Source organism: Hemitrygon akajei, chromosome 8 (assembly GCF_048418815.1).
Source record: "Hemitrygon akajei chromosome 8, sHemAka1.3, whole genome shotgun sequence".
NCBI lineage: Eukaryota > Metazoa > Chordata > Chondrichthyes > Myliobatiformes > Dasyatidae > Hemitrygon > Hemitrygon akajei.
Window position 1 is genome coordinate 110,524,962 of NC_133131.1, and position 27,054 is coordinate 110,552,015.

At 39.1% G+C, this 27,054-nt stretch overlaps 1 protein-coding gene across 2 annotated transcripts in view; it reads right to left on the bottom strand.

Moving 5' to 3' along the window:
- The window catches only part of LOC140732153 (contactin-associated protein-like 2), a 1,811,541-nt gene that overhangs the window by 996,428 nt on the left and 788,059 nt on the right, over window positions 1-27,054 (bottom strand). For both annotated transcript variants that reach the window (XM_073054373.1, XM_073054374.1), the window contains exon 5: window positions 7,595-7,798. In XM_073054373.1, the coding sequence (XP_072910474.1) occupies window positions 7,595-7,798 (204 nt within the window). The remainder of the gene's footprint in view (window positions 1-7,594; window positions 7,799-27,054) is intronic.

The following is a 27,054-nucleotide window of genomic DNA, read 5'->3' on the forward strand; positions in this document are numbered from 1 at the left end:
GAGAGGTGATAGAAATCATTGTTGGGTTCTGTCAGGTTGGAGGCTACCCAGACAGGATATAAGGAGTTACTCCTCCAATCTGACAGTGGTCTCATTGTGGGAGTGAACATGTTGGAATGGGAATGGGGAGTGGAATTAAAATTGCTGGCCACTGGGAAATCCTGCCTGTTGTTTGCAGAGCAAAAGTGCTTGATAAAGCAGTATCACAATCTATTTTGGGTCTAACCAACATAGAGGAGGCTGCACAGGAACATTGGATACAGTAGATGATCGCGATAGACTCACAAGTGAAATATCTCATAGCCGAAAAGACTATTTGGGGGCCTGAACAGTGGTGAGGGAGCAGGTGAATGGGCATGTGTAGCACTTGTGCCACTTGCACAGATAAATGCCAGAAGGGAGATCAATAGGGAGGGACAAATGGACAGGGATATCATGGAGAGAGTGAACCCTGCAGAAAGTGGATAATGGGAGGGGTGAGGTAAAGATGCGTTTGATGGTAGGATCCCATTGAAGATGATGGAAGTTGTGGAGAATGATATGCTGCATGTGAAGGCTGGTGAGGTGGTAGGTAGGAACAAAAAGAACTTTATCTCTTTTGTAGGAGCAGAAAAATAGGATGGGGGCAGACATCCAGAAATGGAGGGGATATGGGTGAGGGCAGCATCAATGGTAGAGCAAGGTAAAGCCTGTTCTTTGAAGAAGGACATCCTAGATATTCTTGAAAGGAAAGCCTCATCCAGAGAACAGATGCAATGGAGATGGACAAACTGAGAAAAGGGAATGACATTTTTACAAGTGACGGGGCATGAAGATATATAGTCAAGTTAGCTGTGAGAGTCAGTAGGTTTATAAAATATATTAGTAGACAGTCTGTCTCCATAGATGGAGACAGAGAGATTGAGAAAGGGGAGAGAGGTGTCAGAGATGGTTTTAAGTTTAATTTAAAAGCTCTTTAACAGTATTTATTACTGAAATACTACGCTGGGCTTAAGTTATTGTTTTTAAATTAATCTCTAAACTGATAAAGACTTGTTTGTCCATTATTAGCTCACTCCATGGTCTTTCAGATTAGAAAAGATTTGACACTTTAGAGGATGAAGGGACCAATAGTCCACCTCCTAAACCAGTTTAATTTGTAAATAAAGGAGAGCAGGCAGAATATTAATATGATTCAGAATCACATTAAATGTAGTAAGTGACTTAAAAGCAGTGCAGAAAATAAATGATCAAGGGAGTATCGGGGACACAAAGAAAACATTTCTGTGATGCTGAGAACTGAGAAGTGCCAGTCATTCAGTAATCCGAGGCTGGTCCTGACTCATTGATACATATCATTTCATAAGACCATAAGACCGTAAGACATATGAGCAGAATTAGGCCATTTGAACTATCGAGTCAGCTTGGCCATTCCATCATTGCTGATTTATTATCCCTCTCAGTCTCACTCTGCTGCCTTCTTCCTGTAACCTTTAACACCCTTACTAATCAAGAATCTATCAACCTCTCCTTTAAATATATCCAATGACTTGGCCTTTACATCCATCCATGGCAATGAATTTTTCAGATTCACTACCCTCTGGTTAAAGACATTCCTCATCATCTCTGTTCTAAAGGGACATCCTTGTATTCTGACGTCTGCACTCTGGTCCAAGACTCTGCCACCATTGAAAACATCCTGTCAACATCAACTCTATCTAGGCCTTTAAATTTTCAATAGGTTTCATTGGGATCTCCCCTCATTCTTTTAAACACCAGTGAGTACAGGCCCAGAGCATCAAATGCTCCTTGTACATTAACCATTTAATTCCCAGATCATCCTTGTAAACTCCATCTGGACTCTTTCCTATGTCAGTATATCCTTTCTTTGAAAAGGAGCCCAAAACTGCTCTCTCTGCTCCAAATGGTGTTTGAACAATACCTTATAAATCCTCAACCTTACGTTCGTGCTTTTATGTTCTAGTCCTCTTGCAATGAGTGCTAACATTGTATTTCATTGCGACAAACCATCAGAATTTTATTATTTTTTTCACATATCGTAAAGAAATGTGAAACTTTTGTTTTGTCTGTTGAGGTTGACTATAAATACTCATTTAAAAGGGTCTATATTACAAATTATTCAAACATGGAAAATAAAGCATATATTTTTCATTGATAACGATAAAGAATAGACAAGTTTATTTCTAATTTTGTGGATTCAATATTTCTATCTAAAAATCAGTATGTAATTGATGTTCTCCACAAAATATGCTGCCTCTCTTTTCTCATCCTCCATCTTCAAGAATGAATTCAAATTAATTTTAAATTGTGCCTGATAGTACAAGGATTTTAGCAGTCAGTTAAACTTACTCTATGAACGTAAGTTCATGCACAATACACACCCTACTGTCTAAAGGGGCTGTACTAAAGTCATTAAATGTTTAGCAATATGGTGTTACAATATTTCTATGCATGGCTTAAGCTAAATCAATTTGACTGACTGCTCCTTTTTAATACTTCTTGCCGGAACATTTCTAAATCAAAAAGTCAAACAGCAAGGCATAAATTTAAGACAGCGATAGTGCAGTTTATAATTTCATTGGCTTTTTTATGATGTTGCTGATAAAGTAGGCCTTGACAATCCTGTTAAATTAATCCACTGTGAAAGGAAAAGGCCTTTGCTGGTACAAATATAATTATTTTTGACCTCGTTCAACTTATCAAGTATTAGCAGATTTTAGTGTAATTAAATAACCACTAAAAAGACCAGAGGGAAACAAATTAGATCTTGGAAATAATGATTTATCAATGTCATTATATGCTACACCATTTAAAAGTTAAACAATTTAACTCAGTCGTTAGTTCATCTGCATGCACTGATTACTGAAAAACGTTTAATGGAACTGGGAAAAGCAAAAATCCTCCAAACTCCTTAGGAAGTATTGAGTCATTGACTCAAAGAAAGAAAGAAATGAATCAATGATATCCCTATTGAGGCACCATCAATAACTCACTCTGAGACGTAAAAGCGAGGTATCGGCTTTTATTGACTGGAAGAAGGAACAAGCAGTGAGTGACCACTATACTACATCCTGGAGACTGAGAGGCCGGGCTCAGACCTCCATCACCTTTATACAGGGGTCTGTGGGAGAAGCCACAGGAGCAGTCATCAGGGGGCGTGTCCAGACACAGGTATATGTAGTTCACCACACCTATTTTCCAGGGCACCACAAAACAAGAGATACTCGATGATGTTCCCAACCTCTCACACTGAACCATATTTCGCTGCAAGTACAATAACAGATCATAAGTCGACATAATTACTGATCAGGGCAGAGGAATTCGAACAATGTACTTCACGGTTGACATCTGCAATTATTTAATTCAGAGATTTCAGTCTGATCCCCCACGACTGTGTGGAAGTTGGAGGGGACAGGAATAGATTCAGTTATTACGCATTCCCATTCTACGCGAGGTTACATATCTACTTTTTCCACAGCTGCAAAGCTATTGCTGTCTGAAATTTTCCCTAGACCAGAAACAACTCTACCACTTTGACTTCAGACACACTGAATAATTTAATGTATTCATCTTCCACATTTCACTCAAACTTCAAATGTATACTCTAGAAAACAATAAACCATGCATTGACATCAGAAAGGCATAACTACAGGCCAAATACAACAGAGGAAACTGCATGGAATGGCTCAACTTTAACAGATTCCATCTATACTAAAGACTAAAGGCAAGTTCTGCATTTGTTGGCAGTCTGAAATCAGACCCAAAATGTCAGAAATAGAAAGGTGACTTGACCTCTTGTCAGAATGTGATAAACCTGACAATCTATCTTCAATTTCACAAACTGTCATTTCTTGACAATACAATTTAGAGCATTTTATAAGCTAGCTCCAATAGTTTTAATTATAAACTTAGAGTAACAAATCGACAAAGTTTAGTGCTCTTGTAACTGAATGATATGAGAAAGACAAGTCTGAGAGCAGGTGTGTACTTCTACCAGATCACCTGTGCTGAGGGCTTGATATGTGGCATTCAAGTCTGGTGACCGAGGTCAGCTCTGTACAAGAAATGGTAAAATTTGTGGAGGGCTATTTCCAGAGCTAAGGAAGAATTCTGAATGAGGTTAGATGCAAACTCGGGTGCAAGCAAACTCTGGCAGGGTTTGCAGGCCATTACTTCCTACAAAGCAAAACCTGACATCATGAATGGCAGTAATGCTTCACTCCCAGATGAACTCAATGCCTTTTCTGCTTGCTCTGAAAGGAAGAATAAAATTACAGCTATGTGGATCCCTGCAGCACCCAGTGGCCCTGTTATCTCTGTCTCAGAGACTGATGTCAGGCTGTCTTTCAGGAGTGTGAACCCTCAGAAGGTGGCAGGGCCCAGTGGAGTATCTGGTAGGGCTCTGAAAACCTGAGCCAACCAACTGGCAGGGGTGTTCAAAGACATTTTCAGTCTTTCATTGCTACAGTCGGAAGTTCCCACCAGCTTCTAGAGGGCAGCAATTATACCAGTGCCCAAGAAGAGCAGAGTACTTCAGAATGTAGCAATGAGAGATTGAAAATGTCTTTGAACATCAGAGGCAGAGTGAGCTGCTTTAATGACCATCATCCAGTAGCGCTTACATCTGTGGGGATAAAGTGCTTTGAGAGGTTAGTTATGGCTAGAATTAACTCCTTTCTCAGAAAGGAACTGGAACCTCGGCGATTTGCCTAACACCACAACATGTCTACGCTGGACACTATCTCACTGACTCTTCAAGAGGCCTTGGATCACCTGGACAATACAAGTTCTGATATCTGGATGCTGCTTATTGACTACAGCTCAGCATTTAACACAATCATTCCTACAGTTTTGATTAAAAAGTTCCAGAACCTGGGCCTCTACCTTCCTCTGCAACTGGATCCTCAACTTCCTATCTGGAAGACCGCAATCACACGAATTGGAGACAGCATCTTTGCCTTGCTGATATTTAATACTGGCGCACTTCAGGGATGTGTACTTAGCCCACTGTCCTATTCTCTCTACACCCATGGCTGTGTGGCCAGGTACAACTCAAATGCATCAATAAATTTGTTGATGATGCAACCATTGTTGGCGGAATCTCAGAAGGTGACGCAAGGGCATACAGGAGCAAGATATATCAACTAGCTTAGTGGTGTCACAGCAACAACCTTGTACTTAACGTCATTAAGACCAAAGAATTGTTTGTTTACTTCAGAAAGAGTAAGAAGAGGGAATACCCACCAGTCCTCATACAGGGATTAGGAGTAGACAGTGAGCAATTTCAAGTTCCTGGAGGACAATATTTCTGAGGATCTAACCTGGACCCAACATATTGATGCAGCTACAAAGAAGGCATGACAACAGCTATATTTCAGTAGGAGTTTGAGAAGATTTGGTATTTCACCAAAAACACTCGAAAAATTCCACAGATATACTGTGGAGAGCATTCTAACTGGCTATATCACCGTCTGGTATGGGGGTGGGAGCTACTGCACAGGATCAAAGTAAGGTGCAGAAACTTGTAAAATTAGTCAGCTCCATCATGGACACTAGCCTCCGTGGTATCTACAACATCTTCAACAAGTGAATCCTTAAAAAGGCAGTGTCCATCACTAAGGACCTCACCATTCATGTATGCCCTGTTCTCTTTGCTACCATCAAGAGGAGGTACAGAAGCCTGAAGACACACGCTCAATGAGGCAGGAACAGCTTCTTCCCCTCTGCCATCAAATTTCTGAATGGTTGTTTAACCCATGAACGCTACCTCACTACTTTCTAGTTTTTGCACTATTTATTTAATTTAACAATTTAAATAAGTAAATTTTATATACAGTATATACAGTAATTCACTGTTTTCTTCTCTATTATTATGTATTGTGCATTGTACTGCTGCCATAAAGTCAACAAATCTCATGACATATGCCGATGATATTAAAGCTGATTCTGATTCTGATTTTTGGCTGCTAACTATCAAAAGCAAAACAATTTTCTGATGGTAAGTTACCATGTTCCATTGGCTTCCTAATTACTGAAATTTTGCTGGACACATTAATCACCAAAACATTTCTAAGAAGTTCCATTTCTTTTTTTAAAATTTAACTATTCATACTGTTCTTAGTTAGCTATTTCTTTTTTCCCTCCATGATTAAGTCTCCCAAGAAGAAGATAACTATTCAGCATGGTTATGACACTGGAAACGTGCTTTGGCTCAATGACTGCATTTTTAAGTTCCACTATAGTAGTTTGATCTCTGAATAAATTATTCTATTTATTGAAAATGCTTTCTGTATCATTCTGTGCTCTTTAAAAAGGTGGCATCTCCACATGTATTAGATGCTTATGTAAAAACGGTGTACCATTATCTGAATTGAAGCAGTAAAATCATGTCATTCTGGCTGCTCAGTATTATTTTTGAGATGGATCTTGAGTAATACTGCGGGACAAAACCTACAATGAACTAATAAGATCATCAGCTACAGGAACACAATTTACAAGGTTACTTTTGGGTTCATTGTAATTACTGCTTTTCAACATTTTATACAAATCACACTTGTCCTATCCACATTCTGCATAAAGGTATGATATTAAAAAATATGGGCTGCAAAATGTATATGGGCTGCAAAGTGTATACATATGTGCACACACACACATTTTTGGAAACCAAATCGTTAATGGTTTTCAACAAAATCAGAAGAGCTTAATTGATATCGTGATTAACTTTTGCCTCTTGTGTTCTTACTTATAGTTCTGAAATTTCATAGCTCATCTTAAATTCTGAGCTGTCATCGAATACTAAATTAGTCAGTTTTATGAGGAATACAGTATAAACAAATTGTTTAGAGAGAAAACTAATTTCATCCAGAGGTCTGAGAGCACCATTTACAAGTAGACCCTCCAATCTTCAAAATGCTTTTTTAAAGGAACTACATAGATACATCTGATTATTTAGCTTACTACTAGAAACACATTTAGACTTGAACTAAATGTTTTTGGATTGGCAAAGCAAGGCCTCAGTTTATAAGCATAAACAATTACCCTTTATGTAAACAAGATTCATCTTCAAGTTTCTACTCCAGTGAGAGATTTTATTATATTCATATATAAGGTGCAGTTGTCATTAACAAGGCCAACTGTTAATGCCCATCCTTAATTGCAACTTGTAATGGGTCTGGTGTTCATTGTTACGTATGACTTTGTACAACATAAAAAACTTGGCAGCTTCTCAATCAGCAAGTGTTGATATTTTCAATGATCTTACAATGAGAATGGCACAGAAGAATGGCGGTACATCAATAATCATTGATTCTGTGTTGATGGCATTTTTGAAAGCTACAATACCTCACTCATTGTTGGAACAGCGTATTACTCAAAGCAACTTCCACATTTCTGCATTTAACTGTACCTCTGCAGATGACAAGTTGTTAGCACAATAATGGTAACAAACACTAATAATCTCATCAGCAAAACTGATAATTTTGGACCAATGCCTAATCAAGATTTGTTATACATACTTGCTCATAGGAACAGATGCCAATGACTTTCTATAATGGTGTCAACTATTGTCTGATAATTTTGATGAAATATAGATTACCTAAGTTGACACGAAGAATCAGCTTTGCTTTCTTTATTTCAAGTGTAATGTAATCCCCTTGTTGTCCTTCTCCATGGAATATAATGCCTTCATTCTCAGATGTTTTAAACTTCAGGGAAATGATATCTTTTAAGGTTTTCATTTTCTTGTTTTTAAACCTGTAGGACAATAGACTGTAACCATCGAAGTTGATAACATCTGCCCCTGAAACAGAGAGAAAGAAAATATTTAGCATATTGAAAACTGCAGGCAGTCTGTAGAAAAATGTAGTTGCAGATAATTCAATAGTCATGTCAGTACTAAGTAAACATTGTGGAAGGCATTGTAAGAATAGACAATGTCACAACCACTGCAGAGTCAAAACAAGTTCAAAATTTATTGCTCTGCCCAACCAGTAAGATGATAGTGAGCTTGGACGTGATGGCCTCTCCCAGGCCAACCAAAATGTTTTTGCCTTTTTTAAAGCTTTTGTTTTACAATTGCAAGATAATGCTGGAAATTAAGAACTAAAAGTGATGTGGGACTACCCCATCAATGAGTTGCTAGTGGAGGAGTTGGACTTAGTGCGGACCATGTTACCGCCTGCTATGGAAAGGCATTGGAATCAGTGCGCAGAGGTGGTGTGCAGTCTAACAGCATGTGATTGTCTTGAATGTTTATCTTGTGATTGCAAGACCCTGTTGGACATTGGCAATGTGGAATACTGCACGTCCAGTTCAGTGGTTTATTGGTGAGAATGATGTCAGGGAACTTTGTGCCCTTGGTTGTAGTGAGAAATGGACCTCATGCTTCAGGCTTGCCTGTTTCAGTGGTCAGGGAGGGCAGACACTGGAGGTGGTGTGGCTTTACATCGATAAGGTAGATTGGGGCTGCCTCCTGCCCTTGGTGGTGCCCCCCCCCCCCAGTTTTTGTTCAGTGGAAGACAAGCTAAAGTGAGTGTGTGTGTGTGTACGTTCATCTGCGGACTGCTGAGGATGTTCTTGCCAACAACACCTGTGCACCATCAATTTACAGGACATGTCCTAAGTGACATGTCATTAGAAATTTGAGATGTATATATTTTCATGTGACTGCATGTTTACTACGATCTTATATGTACTATATGTGCCTTGAACTGAAACTATCACTATAAAAAAACTACTGTATAGAAAGTATCACAGCATATTATTAGGTTTTATTTCAGGAATGGACAAGGGAAGCACAGAAGCGTTTATAGGACTGCTTCAAATTGGTGGACTGGACTGTATTCAGGAAATCATCTTTGAGTCTGGATGATTATACCACAGCTGTCACTGACTTCATTAAAACCTTATGCGGATGAGTGGGTGCCTATAAAAATTTGCTGTACATTTCCAAACCAAAAGCCATGGATGAACCAGGATGTTCACCATCTGCTGAGGGCTAGATCTGTGGCATTTAATTCTGGTGCAGCAGGCCTATACAGGAAAATCAGGTATAACTTGCAAAGGGCTATTTTAAGAGCGAAGAAACAATTCCGAGAGAGGTTGGAGGTAACATCAGATGTATGTCATTACTTCCTACAAAGCGAAACCAAATAGCATGAACAGCAGCAATGTTTCTCTACCAGATGACCTCAACACCTTTTATGCCTGCTTTGAAAGGGAGAATATAACTACAGCTGTGAAGATTCCTGCTGCATCTGGTGACCCTGTAATCTTCGTCTCAGAGGCCAATGTCAGGCTGTCTTTTAGGAGGGTGAACCATCGCAAGGCAACAGGCCCTGATAGAGTACTTGGTAAGGCTCTGAAAATTTGTGCCAAACAACTGGCAGGTGTATTCAAAGACATTTTCAAACCTCTCATTGCTATGGTTGGAAGTTCCCATCTGCTTCGAAAGGGCAGCGTTTATACCAGTGCCCAAGAAGAGTAGTGTGAGCTGCCTTAATGACCATCATCCAGTAGCACTCACATCTGCAGTGACAAAATGTTTTGAGAGGTTGGTCATGGCTAGAATCAACTCCTGCCTCACCAAGGATCTGGACCCACTGCAATTTGCCTATTGCTACAAAAGGCCTATGGCAGATGCAATCTCAATGGCTCTCCACACAGCCTTACAACACCTGGCTAATACAGAAACCTACACCCGGATGCTATTTATTGACTACAGCTTGGTGTTCAACACCATCTTTCTTACAGTTCTGAACTAAAAGCTACTGAACCTGGGCCTCTGTAACTCCCACTGCAACTGGATCCTCAACTTCCTATCCAGATTACCACATCTCTGTGGATTGGAAATAACATCTCCACTTCGCTGACAAGCAACACTGGCGTACCTCAGGGATGTGTGCTTAGCCCACTGCTCTACTCTCTGTATACACATGACTGTCTGGCTAGGCACAGCTCAAATGCCATCTATAAATTTGCTGATGAAGCAACCATTGTTGACAGAATATCAGATGGAGTCAAGAGGGCATACAGCAGCGAGAATTATCAGCTTAATGAGTGGTGTCACAGCAACAACTGTGCACTCAACATCAGTAAGACCAAAGAACTGATTGTGGACTTCAGAAAGGGTAGGGCAAGGGATCATGAACCAATCCTCAAAGGTGGATCAGAAGTGGAGAGAGTGAGCAATTTCAAGTTCCTGGATTTTAAGATTTCTGAGAATCTAACCTGGTCCTAACATATTGATGCAGCTATAAAGAAGGCAAGATAGCAGCTATATTTTGTTAGGAGTTTGAGAAAATTTGGTTTGTCACCTAAGACACTCGAAAACTTCTACAGATGTACCAGACAGAACATTCTGACAGGCTGTATCAATCTCTGGTATGGGGGAGCTACTGCACAGGATCAAACCAGGCCTCAGAAGGTTATAAAGTTAGTCAGCTCCATCATGTTTACCAGCCTACGCAGTATCCAAGGCATCTTCAAGGAGCGGTGCCTCAGAAAGGTGGCATCCATTACTAAGGACTCCCATCATCCAGAACATGCCCTCTTCTCATTGTTACCATCAGGAAGGAGGTACAGAAGCCTGAAGACACACACTCAGCAGTTCAGGAACAGCTTTGTCCCCTCTGCCATCCCATTCCTTAATGGACATTGTACCCTTGAACACTACCTTACTTTTATTATTTCTGTTTTTGCACTTTTTAAATCTAACTACCTATCTATACATATATATACACACACTGCAGTTGATTTACTTGTTTCTATATTGTCTTGTATTGCATTGTTCTGCTGCTGCAAGATAACAAATTTCACGACATATGCCGGTGATATTAAACTTGACTCTGATTCTAATTACTTAGAAGATAATTTAACAAAATACTTCAGTTACAATGAGCAGTTCACATGTGCTACTTCATAATTATTTCATTTTGATAATTTTTAGGCAAAATTTTGCAATCAGCAATGAAAAAAATGGTGGACCCATTCATTAGACTTGCCCACAGCCAAGGATTTTCTTTTTGCATTGTTTTGGAGCTTAAAAGGATTAATAACCTAAAACAATGCCACATACTAGAAGAGGCTATTTGAGTGCTATTATCCTCAACCTTAACAATATTCAATGAAGCATCCAGTGTGAACTAATAGAAAAAAAATGGAACATTAAAGTCAATATCAGATCATTTATGGAAAGCAAAACAAGAAGAGAATGAAGGATGAAATCATGAAAAAGATAAATGATACAATATAAAATACTTTATTTTTCTAATAATACATAAATTTAAGGCTGAAAAATGAAAATATACCTCAGTTAAACATTGATTTTTAGCAATATTTAATATACATAATATATTATATAATAATAATATTGAAGGTGAATATCCCAGTGAGATCCCATCAGATCAAAACAAATAAAGAAGCACAGCAAATCAGCGACTGTCACCTTCCTGATTCCCGTTTCAACAGTATGACTGCAGTTGCTAGATATTGATGTCTGATTTATTCTTTATTAACTGTGTGTGTTCATAGCTTTACTATTATTTTTACTGCAAAATTTGATCTAGCATTTCAGCTGTGACAAATATAGCCACATGCCTGAACCATCTCAGGACTGCGATTGCTATTCATCGAGATGAGTTTTATAAATGCAATCTTCTTTATTACTTGGAAAACTAGACATAGATCCATGTTAAATAGGTTCAGGTCTTTTAGTTTATGTCTCGTTTACTGATCATCAGCCTCACTTCTAATATTTTATTGAGTGATCCACACTTATCACCATGAAGCAACAGCTGACAATATCTCCAGAGAGGCGCAAATAAACAAAGCCAGACAGAAGAGACAAGGATGGAAAGTACAATAGTGTGACAAAACAGTCAATGTCTCTGATATTTAAAAGAAAGTTCATAAGGCTGTGAAGGGATGTGTCCTTATATATCTTAAAGCTTTACTCTGAGAGTTTTGTATCTATGTGCGAAAGCCTGCCCAACAGGTTACAGCCAATGAAAAGGGAAGTCAGAGCAAAATATAAACTGCTGGAAGGACTCAGTGGGTCGAGCAGCATCACTGGAGGCAAAGGCATTGTTGATGGTTTGGGTTCACTTCAGTTTTTGCTCCAGGCTCCGGTATTAATAGCTTCTTGTGTCTCCAAAGGAAATTGGACATCAGAATAGAAATTACCAGAGGGTGAGGATTGATTTTGAAAGGAGTGGACAGAGATATAGAAAGCAAGACAGTGAGAGGTAGTAGTCTTAAAACTAGAAACAGTCAAGTTTGTTGGGCTTGTAATGGAAAACACATTGGTTTGGTAGTAAGTAGTGCTGTAAATGTACCAACCCGATGAATCTGGCTCAGAAGCCAATAGTGCGAAGTTACCATCCATGGTATTATGACTACATGCTTCTAACTGAGAAACCCATTAAAGCTCATTGGAGGTTTTCTTGGGATGCCCAAATAAAACAATATAATTAGGAAGCTTATAAAAATGGAGCAGGGCAGCCTTTTCAAAAATACAATAAGTGAGAGGGGATCAGCCAGTCTCTTCCAACTGCATTTCCATTATAAGTGAATGGTATGAGCCAGGCTGAATTGGCATTTAATTTCTTTTTCCAAATTATACCTTCTCACTGAAGCTAACAGCAGCTGCTTATGGTCATTAAATTAACTACAACTAATTCAAGGAGAAGATAAATTTTATCTGACTTCAACACTTCAAAGGCAGGACTGTTAGTCCAGAAGGGTGAAATTAATTTAGCAAAGCACAATTCAAGGACAATTAACAGATTAACACGAGAAAATCTGCAGATGCGGAAACCTTGAGACTGAATACATGAGGAGTTAATGAGGGAGGAGATTCTTACATAAGTATGAGAGCATATTTAAGATTATCACATGATATAACTTTAGATACATTGTTGTATGAGCCACTACTAATGGTTGAGAATAGACTGCCTTCAATAAACACGAGATTCTGCAGATGCTGGATATCTAGACCAACATACACAGAATGCAGGAAGAACTCAGCAGGTCAGGCATCATCAGTGGAAGTGAATAAACAGTGGACATTTTGGGCTGAGACCTTGCAATGCAAACACAAGCACTCCAAATTCCCTCTGCACAACAGAATGCTGTAATCTTAGAACTTTTAAATAATTATCTCAGCCTTTATTTTTCCTTCCGAAGTGGATAACCTCATGTCAACCAATGTTGAACTCCATTTGCCTAACCTTGCCTATCCTATCTATATCTCTCTGCATAATTTGATTGTCTACTCAATTTAGTGTCATCAGCAAACTTAGATAAGCCACACTTGGTCCTGTCTTCTATATTATTAATATATAGTATATCATGAGCAGTCACGGAACCAGCACCAACCCCAGTGGCACTCTGCTTTCCATTGATTGCCAACGAGAGGACCACCCATTTATCCCAACTCTCTACCTTCTGTTGGTTAACCAATCCTCTATCCATGCTACTACATTATCCCCAACTCCATGCATCCTTATCTTATTAATAAGTCTTTTATGTAGCACTTTGTCAAACGCCTTCTGGAAATCCAAGTATGCAACATCCATCTGTTCCATTATATCCTCAAAAAACTTCAGTATATTTGTCAAACAGGACCTGCCTTTGCTGAATCCATGCTTTATCTGCCTGATGAAACTACTTTTGTCCAGATCTCTCATTATTTCTTCATTGATGATAGCTTCCAGAATTTTCCCAACCACATACATTAAGTTAAATGGCCTATTTTCACCCATCTTTTTTTTTTTAAATAGTGCCATGGCATTTACTATCTACCAGACTACTGGGACCTGGCTAGAGTCCAGAGAAATTTGATAAATTATCACAAACACAACTACTATAACTTGCACCATTTCTTTTAAGTATCCTGGAATGCATCCCATCAGGACCAGGGAAGTTGTCTACCTTTAGAACCATTAATGTACCTCATCATTGACAGTGATTGTATCGATGATCTCACCTCCCATCGCATCCATAATCTCTCTCTTAGGCATGTCAGAGTAGCCTCCACCATGAAGACCAAATCAAGATAGTCATTCAAGGCCTCAGCTATTTCCACATAAGTAAAGATCATCCAATATTTATTCCCCTTCTTGTTTTCCAAGAGACCCACTTTAACTTTATCCATCCTTTTCCACTTTATATAATTATAAACATTTTACTACTTGTTATTATACAGTACTGTGCAAGGCACCTGATTTAGCTAAGCTACCTAAAACGTTTGCATATTATTGTATTTATCAATGTGGAGTGGAGAGTGGGTTTGTAAATCTGCCGGGAGCCATGACTGTTGGGAATGGCAAGGGTGGCACACTGCTGAACCGGTATGGGACAGGTGCTAGAGAAGGAGTGCCAGGGGCCAAGGTGGTGCAGGTGCAGACACACCCAACCCTGAGGCAACAGGCAAGGTCATTTGATTTCAAACAATTAGTTTATTGATAAATACAGAATGTCTCTCTGTTTGCTTCCTACACCCTACACTCTCCTTTCCCCTTTTCCCAATCATGATTCCTCTCTCCCTGCCCCTTTCTTATTCTCAGTCTATAAACCATATTAGGTTTATCATCACTCACGTATGTCAAGAAATTTGTTTTTTTTTGAGGCAGCAATACAGTGCAATACATAAAATTACTACAGCACTATGCAAAAGTCTTAGGCTTCTTAGCTATAGATACGTGCCTAAGACTTCGGTACAGTAATGTATATTACTGTAATATTAGGGGGCAAAAGTTTAAGGGTAACACGAGGGGGAATTTCTTTACTCAGAGAGTGGTAGCTGGGTGGAACGAGCTTCCAGTAGATGTGGTAGAGGCAGGTTCGGTATTGTCATTTAAAGTAAAATTGGATAAGTATATGGACAGGAATGGAATGGAGGGTTATGGGCTGAGTGCAGGTAGGTGGGACTAGATGAGAGTAAGCATTCAGCATGGACCAGAAGGGCCGAGATGGCCTGTTTCCGTGCTGTAATTGTTATATGGTTATATTGAAGCAGTTTACTTTCATAATTTATCTTCCCTTTCTTTAATGCCTGCTTAGTGGTTCTCGTCACTTTTTAAACTTCTGCTAATCTTCCAATTTTGCATTACTCTTGGCAACTTTGTGTGCATGAGCTTTTAGTTTGAAACCTTCTTTTATTTTCTGAAAATAAGATAAAGTTGTCTCTCCCCAGCCTTGCTGTCCTTGCTTTTAGTTGGAATCTCCATGAAAAATCTCTTCAAAAGTCTTTCACCGTTTCACCACTGCATCCCAGTCTACACAAGCCAACTTAGCACTGTCATCACCCTTGTTCAGGCATATTACCATGGCTTCTGATTGAACTATTGCACCCTCCAATTGTTAAAGAAATCCAATCCTACAGTGATCACTCTTTCCAAGAGGATGTCTTCCTTCCTTCTTCTTCTTTTACGGCTGTTGACACTCAGCTTAATGGTGCATTACCGCCACCTTCTGCTCCAGAGTGTGGATCAGACGATAGACTTACATTCTAAATCCTTTCATCCATTCACACACATACATATATCCTAATCTACACCTTATCCTTCCTTCTTTGGCCATCCTAGTACCCTATTCCTGCTTATCCATCATATCCTATAAAAAAACCCTGTATCCCTTAAGAAAGTTAAAAGTACCCTGAACTGTGCTCTCTCACCCATGCCCAGTAACCCTTTTAATGTGAATTCCTGCACCCCCAATTCCCTTAGATTAATTCTCATCATCTCTCTCTGTATCCCATACATCCTGCAACTCAGAATTACATGTTCTACAGACTCCTCTTCCTGACATTCCTCACATAATCCTGTCTGGTGTGATATCTACTGCAGCCTCATTAATTTTATTTGCCTCATCGCACAGTACCAGTAAGAGAACCATTTGCTTACATGCTGTCCAAAAAAGCTGTCACAGATATTGTATGAAGTCCTCGGCCAACTTGATTTGTCTAATCTGTGTGCAATTTCAAGTGCCCCATGACAACTGGGGTTCCATTCCTACATGCATCAGATATTACTTGGCTTATTGACTGAACCACTGTGATGCGATTACTTGATGGTCTATAGACAACTCCCACCAGTAATTTTTTCCCCTTATTATTTCTAATCTTTATTCAAATAGACTTAACACACTGCTCTTTCCATTTTATATAGTCTCACTCCTATAGCCCTGATCAAATTCTTAATTAATAGCACTAGCCACATCCCTTACTTTCCTACCTCTCCTTCCATAATACCTGATACCCTTGGATATTTAATTCCAGATTATCTCAATCCTGAAACCATGTCTCTGTAATGGTCACTAAATCCTACTTCTTTGTACTGATTTGTGCCACTAGTTCACTGATCTTATTCTGAACAGTACAGGCATTCAAATAAAGTTTCCTACGCTTAATTCTCCTTTTATAATCTAGTAATCTTTGTGTCCTTTGCATTTGCCTTTTGGGTACTCCACACTTACTTCCTCTTTGCTAACTTTCACTTCGGTCTCTGCATTGCTTCCCTCTGTCATTCTGCATAGATTCTCCTGCCATACTACTTTTTATCTTTTCCAACACCCTTTAAGCATTAACAAATAATCTCCCTGTTGATCCCAGTCCTACCCAGATGTAGACTGTCCAGTTTGTACAGGTCCTAAATCAACAGAACTGGTTCCAGTGCATTCGGAATCTGATACCCTTCCTCCTGTACCACTGCTCAAGCCAATTCATCCTAACAATGCTGCTTTTTCCTACTCTGACTAGCACGTGAAACAGGTGGTAACCCTGAGGTTATTATCTTTTCATTTATCTCCTAGCCCCTTAAATTCAGCTTGTGAAACCTCATTTCACTTTTTTCCCATATAATTGGTAGCTACATGCACTTACAACTACTAGCTGTTCATCCTCACCTTCCTGAGTGCCCTGTAGATGCCTTGAGATGTCTCTGACCCTTGCACTAAAGAGGAAACATACCAACTGAGAGTCTTATATGCGGCCACAGAAGACCCTGTCTATTCTTCTTACTGTGGAATATTCTATCAAGATAGCTCTGCCACTTTCTTTCTGCCCTACTGTGCAGCAGAAACACTCATTGTGCCGTGACCCTGCCTACTGTTGCCTTTCCCTGATAAGCCATGTCCCCCAACAGAATCCAAAGTAGTATATTTGTTCTGAAGGAAGATGACCACAGGAATCTCCTGCACTACTTTCCTGCTACTGCTCTGCCTGTCAATCCTTTCCCTATTTTTTTCTACACCTTTAAACTGTGATATGACCAACTCATTAAATGTGTTATCTACAACATCCTTAGCATGGCAAATCCTCCAGCACAAATCCATGTACTGCTTCAGGGCGATCACGCAATCTGTCAGGAGCTGCAGCTGAACATGTAGTCATCAGGGACTTTGGCAGCCACCCAAGTTCCAACATTATGCAAGCTAGAAGTCAACTCTGCACACAGAGATTGTGTGCTGAGGAGATTGAGGAAAGATCCTGCAGTTTAGACCCAAGGGCAATGTCAAAACCATATGTCAGTGAACGGGAAGGTGATATCCTCAGAATTAAGTTTCCAACTCATAAAGTGAATAATATTTTTTGTCGCTTAAGGCCCTAACTGGATACAGATGGCATTTATGAGCATGTCAACTTCGAAGAATCTACAAAAAAGTTTTGTCTGTCATTGAAGTAATTATCAGTGGCTAATACAAACAGACAATCCAGGACAGAAAACTTTTGCAAGAAGATTTCAACCATTTTCTTGGATATGACTGAATTTGCTCATTTCAGTTGTTTTTTTTAAAAAAGTTGTGGATAGACCTTCAGGCTTCATATACTCTGACCACTTAACTGTTACACTAACTCCTGCATGCAGACCGCTGACTAAAGAACCCACTGCTGTTCACACTACTGATGCATGACTCCACTGCTAGACCACCTCAAGCAATTCAGGTATGATCTGTACAAAATATACGGTTACACTAGAACTCGAGAGGGTCCAATATTCTTGTGGGCAGGTTTGCTGGAGCTGTCGGGGAGGGTTTAAATATATTGGCAGGGGTATGAGAACCGCAGTGATAGGGCTGACGATGGAAGAGCCAGGATGTGGAATATAAATTTCAATGGGAGGAAGAGAAAGCATGTAATAAGGGAAATGTTATGATAAACATAGGGGACTTGAATATGCAAGTGGACTGTGAAAATCAGGTTGGTGCTGGATCCTAAGAGAGGGAATTTGTAGAATGCCTATGAGGCAGCTTTTTAGAGCAGCTTGTGGTTGAGTCTACTGGGGGTGTTATGTCCTTTTGTTAGAACGCCAAGAAGTATTGCCTTTTACACCGGCATCTTGCATACTGTAACATGTTGGTGAATAATAAAGCTGCCTTCAACTACAGCTGCACCAGGACCGTAGTTATATATCTGTCTAGCTGAAGAAAATGGGGAAAATTCTTGAACGAGGGCAAAATAAGAGGAAAAGACATTCTGGATTGGGTATTGTGTAATGAACCTGATTTGATTTGGAAGCTTAATGTAAGTCAGTGATTATAATATGATAGAATTCACCATGCAGTTTGAGAAAGAGAAGATAAAGTCAGATGTATCAGTATTATAGTGGATTAAAGGGAATTAGAGAAGTATGAGAGAGGAGCTGGCCAAAATTTAAGGCAGAGATAATTAGGTTCTTGATTGGCCTGGGCATCAACGGGTATAGGGGAAAAGGCAGGGGAGTTGGAATTACTGGAAGAATTGGATCAGCCATGATTGAATGGTGGAGCAGACTCAATGGGCCGAATGGTGTACTTCTGCTCCTATATCTTATGGTCTTCTGGATGATGGCAGAATAGCAATGGCTGCTATTTCTGGAGGCAACTTGCAAGATGCAGTATAGATACATCTCAAAGATGAAGAAGTATTCTAAAGGGAAGATGAGGCAACTGTGGCTGACAAGAGAAGTCAAGGACAGCATAAAAGCAAAAGGGAAGGCAAAAATTAGTGGGATGAGTTAGGAATGGGAGGCTTTTAGAAACCAACAGAAGGCAACTAAAAAGCCATAAAGAGAGAAAAGATGAAATAGAAAGCCAATAATATAAAAAAGGTTACCACATGTTTATTTCAGGTATATAAAAAAGAGGTGAGAGTGGATATCAGACCGATCAGACCGTTGGAAAAAGACACTGGAGAGGCAGTAATGAGGGACAAAGAAGTGAATGTAGTTGCTGTTAACAAGGAGAAGGTGCTTGGGAAGCTTAAAAAGTCTGAAGATAGACTAAATGGCAGGGTTCTGAAAGAGGTAGCTGAAGAGACTGTGGAGGCATTAATAATGACCTTTTAAGAATCACTGGATTCTGGAATGATTCCAGAGGACTGGAAAATTGCAAATGTCACTCCATTCTTTAGGAAGGAAAGAGGCAGAAGAAAGGAAATTATAAGCCAGTTAGCTTGACTTCAATGGTTGGGAAGATGTTGGAGTTCATTATTAAGGATGAGGTTCCGGAGTATATGACAAAGTCAGCATGTTTTTTTAAGGGGAAATTTTGCCTGGCAAATCTGCTAGAATTCTTTGAGGAAATAACAGGCAGGATAGACAAAGGAGGATCTGTTCATGTTATTTACTTGGAATTTCAGAAGGCTTTTGACAAAGTGTCATATATGAAGCAAAAACCCGTAGAATTACAATAAAGATTCTAGCAGGAAAGAAGGTTGGCTTTCTGGCAAGTGGCAAAGAGTGGGAATAGAGTGAGCCTATTCTTGTTGGCTGTTGGTGACTAGTGGTGTTCCAAAGGGGTTGGTATCAGGACCGCTTCTTTTCACATTATATGTCAATGATTAGGATGATGGAATTGATGGCATTGTGCCGAAGTTTGAAGACCATACAAAGATAAATGAAGGGACCGATAATGTTGAGGAAGCAGGGAGTCTGCAGAAGGATTTAGACAGACTGAGAGAATAAGCAAAGAAGCGGCAGATGGAATATAGTATAGGGAAGTGTACGGCCATGTACTTTGTTGGAAGGAAGAAAGGAGCAGACTAAATGTGGAGAAAATTCAAAAATTAGAGGTGCAAAGGTATTTGGGAGTCTTTGCACAGGATTCCCTAAAGGTTAACTTGCAGGTTGAGTCAGTGGTAAGGAAGCAAATGCAATGTTAACATTCATTTTGAAAGAGAAGAATATAAAAGCATGGATGCGATGCTGAGGCTTTACAAGGTATTGGCCAAGTTCACTGGCATACAGAGACAAGGTAGAGCAGCTGGTAGAATGATGTGAGCACAACAACTCGACAGCTGTTTTGGTCCCTCAACACCACCTTTTTGTCAAGAAAGTGCAGTAACATCTCCACATCTCCACTACTTCAGGAGATTGAAATGAGCAAGGTTCCCCACACCTAGTCCAACCAACTTTTATAGTGGCACTATTGAGAGTGTCCTGACCAGCAGCATCAATGACTGATATGGGAATTGCAAGGCACCTGATTGCAAGGCCCTACAAAGGACTGCAAGATTGCTGAGAAGATCATCTGGGTCTCTTTTCCACCCATCAGAAACATTTATTTGAAGTGCTATGTACACCGGGCCTTTAGCATTGTCAATCATCCCTCCCATCCAGCCAACAATCTCTTTGACACACTATCATCAGTCAGGGGGTACCGTAGTATTAGGACAAGAACTGTGACAATGGGGAAACAGCTTCTTATCCCAGGCAATAAGACTACTAAACTCTCTGTTACCACTGAGATCGCATCACATATGAAGCACAAGTAGTATTATACTGTTTACTTTTTAAACTGTGTCATAAATGCACCTTATTTTCTGTTAATTTATTTGTGGTAACATTAGTTTGTTGTGTTGTGGTGCATGTGCGCATGTGCATGTGCGTGCGTGTATGTGTGTGTGTATGAGAGAGAGTGTGTGTGAGAGAGAGAGACAGACAGACAGACAGACAGAGAGAGTTGTATGTACTGTGTTGTGAACCTTGATACAGAGTTACTTTGGTTTGTTTGTCAGTATGCATCTGAACAGTTAAATGACAATAAACTGAATTTGAACTTCAATTTGAAAAGTATCAGCAATTTTTTTAATAAATAGGCTGTGAAATAATTCTATGCAAAACAGTTTCCTGCATGGACAAAACTTTTAATTTCATATATATTATATTGCAACAGAAACAAAATTAAGTTTTTGCACTTAAATAAAATCTTTAAGTTGATTTTTGTATTTTGGAACCTATTTTGTTTTTGCTATAACATAATGAATTATAAAATGGTACAAGCCTTTCCTCCAAAGATGATTCCCTCAGTGGACTTAATAAAGAGCACTTACTGCCTGGAGAAAGCATTATAGCAACAAACTTCCATTCATTTACCCGGTCAACATCACTGTCTGAAGAAATGTTTTACTTGTGGTTAAAATATCAAATCGTTATTTCAGAAGTCAAAATTATATGCTAGCTATACCATCCAGTCTTCTTTGTGTTTTGAAGAGAAGATTATAGTTGAACAGTTTTTTCCTGGTGAGATGAATTAAAACTTGGAATTTATGTGTCATGTTTAATTAATGAACTCAGGGCACCTGTCAGATAATTCCACTTGGTAAGTATCAGTGAGCAAAGCTAGAAGGAATACTAAACTTCTTGCAGTATGCACTGTAACAGCATCTTAACTATAATTATGAATGTTTTATTGCAACCATCCTGAATGCTTTCCTCAAACCACACTCCAATGTTCTCACAAAAGATACCATTGTATGTAGTTGAGAGGTTGAAATGATTCTTCAGATTTTGAAAACCCCAAATTGATTCAACGATCCCTCCCATCCATCCAGCAATCTCATAGATCACCTACCATCAGGCTTCTGGCTTTAATTCTTTTCTTGATACCAACAACATTGTTTTCTCTCTACATTTGCAGTATCTCAAAGATAAAAAGGTCTCCTGAATCTTTTCCACCATTCTTTTATGTCAGATACTGTGTCTTATGTCCATTTTGTCTCTCAATTTCTTTACCTCCCAATTCCCTTTTTACCTGAAATCAACTGATCACATTCCTGAGCAACACACACAAAATGCTGGAAGAACTCAGCCTGTCAAGCAGCATCTAAGGAGCGGGATAAACAATTGATGTTTTAGGCTGAGACCCTTCATCAGGACTGGAAAGATGATGGCAGAAGCCAGAATAAGAAGGTTAAGGAGGGGAAGGAATCTTCCGGCATTTTATTGTGAATTACTCTGTGCAAGGAAACTTCACCTTATAGCTAAATCCCAGTCCTAAAATATACCCTACTAGATTTTGAACTCAAACTATTTAACAGTACTTATCTTCTCAATCCCATTCAGAACTTTGTTTCAATATCATCTCACACTCTTCTGAATTCCAGAGAAAGTAAACCAATCCAGCTGAAACAAAAAAAATTCTTACATATTTTTAAATCTGTACCACACTAGCTCCGAGGCACGTACTGTATATCCTCCTTTAAATACAGATAGCAGAACTGCATATGGTGTTCCAGATGCAATCCCATCAAAACTCTATACAATTGGAGCAAGATTACTTTGGTATTTCATCCCTCTTTCAGTAAAGGCTCCCACTTGGCTTCCGAAATGCTTGCTGCCACTGCATGTTAACCTTCTGCCTTTCCTACACCAAAGCACGCAGCTTATTCTGTACACAAGCACATTGTTACTTTTCCAACAATGAAGAAAAAGTATTGTATTCTTACCAACATGATAAAGCTCAAATTTCCCCACGTCATACTCAATCTGTTGCCACCTTGGCTACTCACATAGCCCATCCATAATCTCTTGTAAACTCTGCATCCTCCTAACTTCTAGTCCCACCTACTTTCAAATCATCAGTAAACTTCCTTACAATATGCTTATTCCTTCCATTTCGGACATCAATACTGATTGCAAATAGCTGAAAGTCCATCACTGAATCTTGTGATTTACCACTATTAATAGTATATACCAGTCTGAACCAGTAAATACTTATACCATTTTTGTGTCCTCTTTCACTTAACCCAAACTTATGAAGCTCAGTTAATGATGTAATTGTTTTGTGTGGCAACTTGCCAAATGCCCCTTTGAAAATCTAGATATACCGGTTGCCCTTTACTTACTTGCCAGTTGCAACCTCAAGAAATTCCATTAGATTTGTCAAAATAATTTCAAGTCCTTTGAGTCCACTTTTATGATGTACCATAATTTAATTTGCTCTCTGTATAATTAAGTACATTCCAAATGCTTCCATTTTTAGAATGTAACGATTAATATTTCAGTCCAGAAGCAGCCAAAATCCCATTAATAATTCTGAATTTTCTGTTTTACCAACCTCCAGACCAGTTCCAAACTGCATCATGTGGGATGTGCTGAAGGTAATTCTACAAAAAATACTTAATGCAAGCCACTGGGCTAGAGACACATTCAGGATGTGAGGAGCTGCACTTCTGCATTTCTGTACTATACATGCAATTGGAGCCTCATTTCAGATCAGAAACTGGGTAAATACTGAGTAAACTAAAGACTGAAAAGTCGTTTGGATCTGACAGCCTTTGTATATTTGTGGAAAAAGAAACAGTTTGTTGCCACGTAGGTCAAAGACCCTTCATTGGAACTGTCCCTGTGTAAAATTGAAAGGGAAGGATCATTAATCAAGAAAAGAGAGTAAATGGAAGAAAGACCTGGTTACTAAGGCTTACCCTGTAAGGCTAATTTCTGTTCTAGTAAAATTGTTAAAATATATTATTTTATATATTCAAAAAATATTGATATATTAGACAGGATGTTTTTTTTTCTATTGGAGGTTATAGATTGGCAGGCATAGTTTTAGAATGAAGGTGCCATATATTTAAGATAGAAACTTCTTCCTTCAGAAAGTCATGAATCTTTGGAAATTCCTACTGTAGGTAACCATGGAGGTGGAATCACTGAAATACATTATAACCATATAACAATTACAGCACAGAAACAGGCCATCTCGGCCCTTCTAGTCCGTGCCGAACACTTACTCTTACCTAGTACCACTGACCCGCACTCAGCCCATAACCCTCCATTCCTTTCCTATCCATATACCTATCCAATTTTACTTTAAATGACAATACCGAACCTGCCTCAACCACTTCTACCGGAAGCTCGTTCTACACAGCTACCACTCTCTGAGTAAAGAAACTCCCCCTCGTGTTACATTGAGGATAAATGTTGACAGATATATGAAGTGATGATGTCAAAGGTTAAGGGGAGAGACTGGGAATGTGGTAATGAGGTCAAAATTATCCAGTCATGATCTTATTAAATGTTACGACAGTTCAAGAGGCTGACTGCTCTACCCCTGCTGATGTTTCTCATGTTCTTTCATTCTCAATGAGTGATGTGTCTGAAGCAGGTCCCAGTTGAAGGAAAACCAGTGTAATGTACAGTTTTCTCACTTTTAATTCATGATAAACTGTTTTTTTTTCTCTGATGTAATGTTTCAAATTCAGATTTCAAATTATCTCCCCTAGATTTTAAACTCAAGCTTGAAGATAAAATAATGTGTGCATTTGATTCAATTTTATTGATGTGATCCAGCAGTATGCGGTTTGAAGAGAAACTTAGCAATGTAATTGAATTCAATATCATGGGATACTTCAGTGAAAATAAAGTTGGGAGGTGTAAAATAGATCACCAATTTACTATCACCTGTTTTACACTGTTACAATAGCAAAATCATCCTAATTTTGTTTGCTCAGTTCTACTCCGAGAGTCTTGTATGACCTGTATATTGCTGGAGTAGAAGCCTTTGTAGTTCATCAAGGTGAACGTATTGCTCACAGAAGCTTACAGGACCACTTAGCCACAGGCAAAGCTTGCACTTGACTTTGGGAATTCCTGCCATTTGAAAGAGCAATGCTCATTTATTCTGGAGCTAGTAGGTTCTGTGAAAAGGCATAAAACTGCTTACCCTGGTAAACCACCCACTGATGCATCTATGAACTATAAGGTTCCTGCTGTTGAATAAGCTTGAAAAAAGCCAGAAGCACAGTCACAAGGGGTTATATGGGTCATAATAACCATTAAAATTGACTTGCAATTGTCGAGCGTGGATCGGAAGAAGTGATACAAATTTATCACCGGCTCACAATTTAAAAATAGCAAGCACTGGAAGTATTCCTCTGCCAGTGGACTGTGATAAAGGCAGGTGCCAGCCATCAGTATGAATTGCAAAATACTTCCTATCCCCCATTTCTTGCTCCTCTGCTATCACATCCTAAAACTACAATCGTGACATTCGTTGGGGTGTTTTGTAAGGTATTCTGTTTTTCAGTCAAAACACTCAGCTCCAAGTTTCTTACAATACCTTGCTACAAAAGCATAAGATACAATTGTATTTAAAGTCAAAAGACTGCAGATGCTGGAAAACTGAAATAAAAATAGAAAATGATGGAGATAGAAATAATGTATTAGCTTGATGACTCATCAGAACTCATAATGATAAAAAACCTAGAATTTAAAATCGCAAAATCCAGATGTCACACTTAAAATGGTGACATGTCAACATTAAAGCCTATGCAAGTCAGACACATTTTATAGACTATTGCTTGGCACATTCTGTCTCTGCTTAGCCGTGTAGTATGAACAGGGTGAGAAGACACTTCACCTGTTTCAGTTGGAAACTCAGACTATAGCTATCTTAAAAAATAAATACCTCGATTAGCTAGTATGTTTCATGATGTTCCAGACCATTTCGTTATGATTCAAGGAGTGGTTCCAATGTTTCTTGTCGGAGGGGACAGTCGATTTCCACACTATAAGTTCCCACAAACAGTGAGGTTGATGAATGTTGGCCATGATTCCAGCCTCTGGATTGCCAGGGTACCAAGGCTAACATTTGAAAGGAGACACAAGACTTTTCACAAACACTGGGCTAGGCAGAAATCCTAATTAAAAGACTGAATTGTTCAATAATAAAATTAAGTAACGGTTGAACTAATGGGCTATCCCTGGGTAACAACAGATTCCACTTTTATAGTTGTCTGGAAGTCAATTTTGACCACGTCAAAAAATACAGAGCATCCACTCAACATGATAACTGTACCTTCACAGTGTTACAGGGAATGGCATGAAAACAACAAAAAAACTGAGAGGAATGAACAATTACTAGTCTGTGATCTGTAGAAACAAAGTATGTGTATACATTGAACTCCTATTCTTATGTAGTAGTTTCCATAAGTAAGACATTCATAACCCATGGATTGCCTGGGAAAGGGACTTAAAGTTTGATTTCAGCTCTTAAGACAACTATCATTAAGTTAAAGATACACTTGCTATATGCATGGCAAAGTAGAAACGTGTATTATGAATGTGTTCTCCTGTCCTGTACTCAAGAACTGATTAACTGTGTTGTGGTACCTAAAATTATTAACAAACTATTTTGAAGCTTCCAAAATTCACATTGGGTATCAATCACATTGCCAAGGTAATAATCTGCCAGTATATCTTCAGACCAACCAACAATTCTAAATGTGGGTCAATCTAGAATGGTCAAAAATCTTAACTGCAAATACAATATGTTTGTCAGAATGGAGTTATTTATCCTTCACCTGAAGTTACAATGAAAGAGTTGCTCACCTTCTATGGAAATTCAGAGACAATTTCCATCATGGTCTACTTCACTGCATGAGTCCTGTCATACACTAAATGCCCATGTCTAACCTTAAAATGTTGAAAGGCCTCAAAACAGTGGATGTGGAGAGGATGTTTCCTATGGTAGGGGGGTCTAAGACCAGCAGACACAGCCTCAGAACAGAGAGGTGTCTTATTTAGAACAGAGATGGGGAGGAATTTCTTCAGCCAGAGAATGGTGAATCTGTGGAATTCTTGCCACAGGCAACTGTAAGAACTTGATAGATTCTTGATTGGTCAGGGCCTAAAGGGATACAGGGAGAAAGTACGAGCTTGGAACTGAGAGGGAAAATGGATCAGCCATGATGAAATGGTAGAGCAGACTCAATGGGCCAAATGGCCTAATTCTGCTCCTATATCTTATGGTCTTAAAATGCATATTGTGCACAGGGGGAATTTCATGTCAGATCAC